At 35.9% G+C, this 8,689-nt stretch overlaps 1 protein-coding gene across 3 annotated transcripts in view; it reads left to right on the top strand.

The window, feature by feature from the left end:
- Positions 1–8,689, top strand: part of LOC110022552 (protein GUCD1) — a 59,432-nt gene that overhangs the window by 15,140 nt on the left and 35,603 nt on the right. For all 3 annotated transcript variants that reach the window (XM_020721560.1, XM_020721561.1, XM_020721559.1), the window contains 3 exons: positions 6,810–6,884; positions 7,013–7,101; positions 7,278–7,330. In XM_020721560.1, the coding sequence (XP_020577219.1) occupies positions 6,810–6,884; positions 7,013–7,101; positions 7,278–7,330 (217 nt within the window). The remainder of the gene's footprint in view (positions 1–6,809; positions 6,885–7,012; positions 7,102–7,277; positions 7,331–8,689) is intronic.

The raw sequence follows: 8,689 nt of genomic DNA, 5'->3' as shown, positions 1-8,689 counted from the left end.
TGATTTTTATCGAGAGTATTCTTAGGTGACTACGATTGTCTAAGATGTAATTAACTATGGGGGCTTGCCCTTATAGAAAGTTTTTTCTGAACACAACTTAAAATAAACCCTATTTAATTTTTCATATTAAATAGGGGAATTTGTCGGCAAATAAAATGGTTTCGTAGACCAAACAAACGTCATATATTTCTTAGTTTATTTGATCGAGTCTCATCCTCAAGTCTTGTGTTTATCTCTCGGGATATATACAAGATTTGAGGTAGAACGCTCTTTCATTTAAACTGTGAAGATTATGAGATTAGTTTGATTTCATATTTTTTTGAACTTAAATTTATATATAAATTAAAGCGTTCTTCCGAAGTGGGCGACGGGATTTCGATTCCGGTGACCGACACCTTCTTACGGGAAACTCCCCCAACTTTTTATCGCAGACAGGGCTGCTGCCCTTACCCGTGAGCATCCCAGCTGATTTTCTTTTGTTCTATTCGGTTGTTCCTTGTTTCCCCTTTGCTGTGAAGCTGGTTTGGTGGATTTGTTTTGCTGCCCCTAACCGTGAGCTTATGTTTGGGCTTGGCTGTGTTCTTTTTGATCCCACCCGTGAGCTTGTTGAAGGTTTATTCGAGGCTCATTTTGCCCTCTTGATTTGCCCTGGCCATGAGCACTTATATATTCTTTAAATTGGTGTTGCATGTATCTAATGAGAGAAGCTCATAATTAAGGTTGGAATTAAATGGTTTTGATATTGACATGATTTTTTTTTTAAGTTTAGAAGGTTGCCATCCCTGGATTATTTTCTTTTATTTGATTTGTGAAATTTGAAAGGTTCTTAAAACTTCATTTTTGAGAAAGTATGAAATTGGTATAAACTGGATCCATGAAAGGATTTGAAAACTTGTGAAATTTAAATTCGGAAAGAATTCAGAGAGTTGACATTAAAATTCAGGTAGCATAAATGCCACAGGCTTGGGTGTGTGATTATGTAAGTGATGCTGCAGTTGTTTATACAAATATCATATTGATGTGGGTCCGTTTCGACCTGATTTGGAAGGGTTACCCTTCTTGGGCTGATCCATTTATAAAATTTGAGAAGATGATATCCTTATTGGATTGATTCATGATCTTGGACCATCTTTTTCAGGTCTTTTCGTTACAAGTTTTGAGGATTGATTCACCCTTCGCCTTTTCGATCTTTTTGGTGGATCAGTTCATCCTCTCTCATCCTCATTTTTATTATTTTTTTCTTTACTTCTTGGTTCGATTTTCGGTGCTTATGTCTGACACATAAGTGCCCATATAAGTGGTATTTCTTTTGTTAATGTTGGCCTTTAAAAGAGAAGTATAATACTAAGTTAAAAGTTGCCGAGATGAGAATGATTAGGTGGATGAGTGGCTTTACACTTAGAGACAAAATGCGAAATGAATATATTCATGATAGGGTTGGTGTAGCTCCAGTGACGGACAAAATTAGAGAGAGTTGTCTTAAATGATTTGGTCACATTAAACATCGACCATCTGATGATCCAATTAAGAGAGTTGATGTTTTAGATTCAACTTATGTTAAGAAAGTCGGAAGTAGACTTAGGAAGACTCGAGCTTATTGTATAAAAAAATGATCTTAATTTATTAGAATTAAATGAAAATATGACACTAAATAAGACGCAATGGAGAAAAAAGATTCATGTAGCCAACCCCACATAGTGGGTTTAAGACTTTGTTGTTGTTGTTGTTGTTGTTTATGCTAGCGACCGATATAACTCTGGAGTCTTTTTAACAGATTCTCCGACTGCAATGTAACTTATTATCAGTCAAAAAGTTGACAAGTGATATCGATCGTTTTTCTAATTTCTCTTATGATTGTTGTTTTTCAGGATCGTCGTTCGGAGAGGATGATTGAAACTGCTAAGAGAGAAACTGGACTCCACTACTTCTAAGAGAACAACACAGAGAGTGAAGACACGACACTCAAAAGTTGTAGACTATCTTGAGTCATTGAATGCTTTATTATATTATTATATTGTCGTTTAGGTCATCTTAGCTTTCAATATTTGAAAATTTTGTATCGTCTGATGTTTTCTAATAAAAATCTTTCTAACTTTATTTGTGAGACATGTTAGTTAGTCAAACATCACCTGGTCAATTACCCACCTCACACTTAAGCACCTTCCGCTTCTTTATCCCTCATCCATAGTGACATATGGGGACATTCTCGCACTCCCAACTACACCAATAAACGGTGGTTCTTGACCTTAATTGATGATCATACTTGAATAACGCCGGTCTACATTTTAAAAGACAAATTAGAAGTTATATGACATTCCAAAAATTCTACACCTTTATCTTAACTCAATTCAAAACTTCTATTCAAGTTTTTCTGACTGACAATCGCTTTGAGTTTATCAATTCTATTTTGAGTGAATTCTTGGTAAGACATCATCCACCATAGTTCTTGGACGAACACTCAACCAAATGGGGTTGTCGAGAGAAAAAAACCGTCATCTCCTCAATGTTGCTCACTCCATCATGTTTCAGTCTAATGTCCCGAAACATTTTTGGAATGATGTCATTCTAGTTTCTACCTGACTCATAAATAAAGTCCCCTCCAAAATTCACAAATTATGAACCTCCTTAGCCGTTCTGATGCCATGCTTTCTTGTCAATCGTGTTTTCTCTACTTTAGATCCCAAAATTTTTAGATGCACTACCTTTATTCTTAGCGTTGCCCCTACTTGGAATAAATTTGATCTCAGATCTATAACATGTAAATTTCTTGGATAATTCGCAACTCAAAAGGGATATCGATGCCTTGATCCGACCACGGACAAAATCTATGTGAGTGTTGATGTCTCCTTTTAAATTGTTCCCTATTTTTCTAACTGGACCTCAAATGAGAGGGAGCTTGATTTCCCCGAGACTCTTTCATACTACTCCTATGGATGGTCCTCCCATTGTTCCCACCATTGAGGAGTTCTTTGTCCCCTTGAGTGCACCATTTTCTCCTCCCACTGTCTGTCTCTACACTCAGCGCATCCGTCCCAATGCTCCAACTCAGGAGCCCGCTACCTCCTTACAGGACTTTGACTCCACCCTGAGCAACATACTTAACATAACCCTTCCTCCAAATGAGGAAGTGAATTCTTCAAGTAAGACACACAATTAGACATGCTTCCTCTATTCAATGGCAAAATATGTGTTTTTCCATAATTTATCGTCGACTTACAGATCATTTGCTACTACTCTGAAGGGATCATCAGATCTCTGCTACTATTGAGGTCAATCTTGTTGATCCAGCCTGAAAAATGACAGTAATAAAGGAGATGAATCCCCTTCAGCGAAACTATACGTGGGATGTCGTGGACCTTACTCGAGGTAAGAAAGCTGCTGGGTCCGATGGATTTTTAACTCCAAGTTTAACTCTGATAGATCCTTTGAACGTAACAAGACAAGATTGGTCGTTAAAGGATACTCACTGACTTACATAGTTGACTATGATGAGACATTTGCTTCAGTGACTAAGTTAAACACTATTCGGGTCCTGTTGTTACTTGCGGTGAATATGGATTGACCTTTATTCCAACTTTATGTCAAGAACACATTCTTCAATGTTGAGCTGACAGCAGAAGCATGCATTTCTCTCCCTCCGGGTTTTGATTCTATTGCCTTCAGAGGATCAGCGTGCAGATTATGAAAGTCCCTTTTCGGGCTAAAACAGTCCCCAAAGGCCTGGTCTGGCAAGTTCACAAAGGTGGTCGTGGGTCATGGTTTTACTCAAGATCGACTCAATCGTATCACACCCCTTCTTTCGACACTCCTCCAATGGCCAGTTAGCAATCCTTATTTTTTATGTTGACGATATTGCTCTTACAGGTAATGATCTCCTAGCGTTGAAGTTCTTAAACGACATTCTTGCTTCGTCCATTGAGATGAAAGATTTGAGATCTCTCCGGTAAACTCATGGAAGTGGTCTGGTCCTTGTAGGGAATTTGCTTGTCTCAGCATAAATATATGATTGATCTCCTGAAAGAGAATAATATTCTTCTGTGCAAATTACCTGTTATTGTTCCTATAGATCCAAATAAAAAAAATATTAACTGACATTCTAATGTTGTATTTGTCAACAAAACTCATTACCGACGTCTTGTGAGAAAACTCATCTATCTGGCTCATATTCACCCCAACATATGCCACGCAGTTAGAATAGTGGGTCAATTCATGCATGCTCCCTACGAGCACCAATTTGTCCACCGGATTCTTCACTATTTAAAAAGTACACTGGACTCAGGTTTGTTCTTTTCCTGCCACTCTTGGTCTCTCTTGGTCTATAATTGTTTATACAGATACTAATTGTGTTCCATGTCGGGATATTGCTCATTTATATGGGGCAATCTTGTCACGTGGAAAAGAAAAACAGTCTATATTAGCCCGAAGCAGTGCTGTAGCTGAATTCCGATTCATATCCTTAGAAATTTGTGAAGCTTTCTGGTTACGTATCATGTTCCGTGAACTCCGTATGTCAATCTCTATTCTATTGCAGCTATTCTGTGATAATAAGACAACCATCAACATTTCACACAACTCAGTCCAGCATGATCGTACTAAACATGTGGAGATTGTCAGAGACTTCATAAAGGGAAAGAAGAGTGAGTCTGGGAAGATTTATGTTTCATATGTGTCATACAGTGGTCAACTAGCAGAAATCCTCACCAAGAATCTGCCTTGCCCTTTGTTCAATGACTTCAAATCCAAGTTGAACATGATTGACATCTATGCTTCAATTTGAGGGGGACTATTAAATTATAACGGCCTATGTCATTATTATTTAATATTTGATTTTATTTTCTGATTATGTATTTCCTTTTTCACTTTATTCTGTTTTATTTTTTTTCCTAGTTATTTTATTCTGTTTTTATTGTTTTCTATTATTATGCCTGTTGTAATTGGATTTAAATACTCCTCCTCCTATCAATAAAAGTAAGTTGTTCTATTCCAAATCTCAACAATGTACTAATAGGAATCATGGAATTCTGGTTATCTATGAAGATGTCTGCTTGGTGATGGTTTAGGCATGTGGGGTCTAATTCTTCCAGCTATACGGTTTTCTTATAATAGTTTTGTGTATTGTACTTCGAAGAAAATTTCTTTTGGAAATTTTTATGGTATACACCTTAGATTAATGCTGATTGATCTCATATCATTATCCAAATACACTATATTTTCAATCCGCCGCATCTCATGCAGACCCATTTATGAATTATTTAGGAAAATGAGAAATACAAAGCTGTAGCTGATGTTTGTCAAAGAGTGAAAGAATTTAATAAAGAGGCTTTTGTGCTAGCTAGAATTATCTTAAATGTGCCCTCAATATTTAAAAAGCTTCAGATAAGATCTTTTGATCCTTAACAAAATTCTTATAAGCTTTGATTTGAATGCTTATTTGATTGATTTGCCTCAACAATTTGTTAGTCATGTGTATAAGATTAAAGATATAGTACCATATTGCAATAGATTTGAGCATTTTCTACCTACAGGTAGTGTTTTTGTAGATGAAGCTTCTACTTACTGCTAGTAATGTGGGTATCCCTTTGTTTCCACTTTCATTCTTGCATAAGCTAGCAAGGCGAAATATATTATAATTGGTGAAATCACCATGTGTTTTTGAAATGCGCAAATAATTAATTCTTTGGAAGAATCAACCTACCACTGAAGATTATTGGATCACACATGTATAGTTTATGAAATGTTGCAAAGTCTACTTGACGGGTACCAAAATTATCACTCTCCAAAGACAAGTTCTTTGTGTACCCAAATTAAAACTAATTGCTACCGTAGCATAAATAAACCCACATAAAACCAATTAGTGAATTTTAAATTATATTTATTTAATAAGGGATTTTATTTAAACTATATAAAAATGATTCTGTTGGATTATCTGCGTTTTAAATTTTCATTAGATGATAGAATTAAATTTCAGTTTGGATTAATAGATATGTATAGTTTTTGAGTTTCAATTGTATATTTGGAGATGCTTTGACGTTTAGAAATCCTCATATTTCTACTATTCTCTTGGCTTTCTCCTATAGTTTTCCTTCTCCACCTTAGATTTCCTAATGAAGTATCCAAAAGTTCCAGTTGCTCTCTCCCCTTGCAGTCTCTCTCGCTTTCACATAAGGCATGGTTTCAATGTCTGTTACACCCTCTGTCTCTCTCTTTCCTATGTGAAATGGAATTATCTGCACCACTCCTCTAAGTTTCCTTCTGTGTGAGACCCCTCATCATTTACTCCTTTATTCTCTCACATCTGATGGGAGATGATAATGATTAACAAGTACATTCAGTAGTCAGGACCTACGCCACCGTTATGCCATTACTAACTGGTCAAAATTCTTTTCATAGCTTGCGGAATGTTATGTGGGGTTTGTTGTCTTATGAGCTCAGCGTTTATATTTTGGGAAATTTTCATACATACCCTACCATTCTTTTGTATTTACATATCTAACACCCAAAGTTTGATATTTACACTTATGACACACCTACACTTATGACACCTTTGTGTCATAAACCAATGCTGAAAAGATTCATTTCACTTTTCAAAAGATAGTGATGGTGGTATTGTTGATGTGATGTTAAAAATTTGAGTGGTAGGCATGTAAATATGAATGTTTAGGTGTTAGATATTTAAACAGATAAGAATTGTGTGGTATGTATGTAAGTGCCCCTTTATATTTTTTGTTGTATTCCTCTTTTGATTACCTTCTTTATATATCATCTGCAAAATGTCATAAAACCTTTGTGGTTTGCCCGAACGCATGCAGGAACAACTGCAGGATGACCTCAGGCGAGTAGATGGACTATTCCAGAAGGCACTCGAAACTGGGATCTCGATAGCGGTGTGCATCTTTTACACTGCTTGACTTGGTTTTGCAGATAATATCATCATTTTGCTTAATTCTACGGTTAATTTGTGAATTTCTGCAAATCTCATTCGCTATCTTAATAAATTCGGAACGTTCTACAGTGCAGGTCTATTAGTGGAGTAGAAATTGCTGCTCTTATTTCTTCAGGCCAATACATAGCAGTTGCTTTGGTTGACAAGATTAAGTTAAGGTGCTTCTTTTAGCCATTTTTTTTTAAATTTTGTTGGTGAAGACATCTGCATAAGCAAATATAATTATGTTGTTGTTCTTTAAATGGCTAACAATTATTTAGTTCTTCATTCTATTGATTGGACTTGATAATGGAAATTTTATTCCTTTTTTTTATTATTATAATTGATAATGCAGTCAGTCTCAGCAAAAGGATGGATTGATCTCAGATGAAAGGTTGGATTATATGGGTGAGACATAATGTTTCCTCTTTTTTTAATGTTTAAGCATACTTGAATTTTTGCGTGGTATAATATAGGTTGATTGTTGTCTTATTATGCTAATTTACAGTGAAATAATTTTATTGGGACTGATCAGATACAACGTTGTTGTAAAAGATCTTTTTATTGTGATCTAGATAGCTCTCATGTTAACTGTGATCTCTATTTAAACCAAACTGCTGATTTGGATTTGTATGGAATACAAATTCTGAAATATTTTCTACTGTATTACAAAAATACGCAGTGAGAGTATCTGCAAAGAGGTTATAGCTGCAAGGATGAAGGCCTTGCTGCAATGGTTAATAATGATATAATCACAACTTTAGAATGAGATGCACAAACAAATTTGTTTGAAGTTATTAGGAATTGATTTAATTCATTTCCTGTTATTTATTATTTTATGTCTTTTATATTTTATGTATTTCCTAACAACTACCTAGACATAAAAGGAAAGACAAAATAGGAAAACAAATCACCTACATCTCCAATATTACAACTAATTGGTTCCTAATTACTATTCCGAGATAAAAATAAATGTTGTGAAAAAATGACGACAATAAAACGAAAAATGAAATGATAAAAATTGCATGCAGAAAAACACCAGAACGACACAGATTTACGTGGTTCGACAAATTTGCCTACGTCCACGGAGCTACGGAGGATTTTATTTCTTCGAGGAATTACACCGTCGAGCGTCTCGACATTTACAAGAAAATCTCTATTTTCTTCTCTCTCTTTTTCTCTCTTTCTCTTCATCTTTTTTTCTCTTAGAGGACTTGACTTTGTCTGGCTTCATACTCAATGACAAGTCAAGAGACTATTTATAGAAACTAGGAGAGCGGTAGGTGGGAGGTATGTGGGCGGTAGTTGAGCGGTAGATGTGATTCTTAATTAAGAAGCTAATCAAATTGTGGTGGACCGAATCTCCACATTATCCACCAATTCTCCCACTTGAAGACTGGGATATTGACTGCATCATCTACTGGTTGCATCATCTACTGGTTGCATCATCTACTGGTTGCATCATCTACTGGTTGCATCATCTACTGGTTGCATCATCTACTGGTTGCATCATCTACTGGTTGCATCATCTACTAGCTGTACCGACCTTTTCCTCAAACATGATATCGTCCATCTCTGCAACTCAAAACTCTGGTCTTAATGCCAAAAGACCAGCTGAAGTTGAGCATAACTTCAGCTTCTCATGAGTAACACCTTTAGTTGACTTGTCACTGTCAACGTAGTCTTGTACCACCAAACTCTTTTCTGGGTTACTCTTACATATGCTTACAACTCTCACTGCATAAGCAATATCATGCTCCTGCTGAG

Source organism: Phalaenopsis equestris, unplaced genomic scaffold (assembly GCF_001263595.1).
Source record: "Phalaenopsis equestris unplaced genomic scaffold, ASM126359v1 Scaffold000197, whole genome shotgun sequence".
NCBI lineage: Eukaryota > Viridiplantae > Streptophyta > Magnoliopsida > Asparagales > Orchidaceae > Phalaenopsis > Phalaenopsis equestris.
This window is presented reverse-complemented; position numbering and strand designations above follow the sequence as displayed.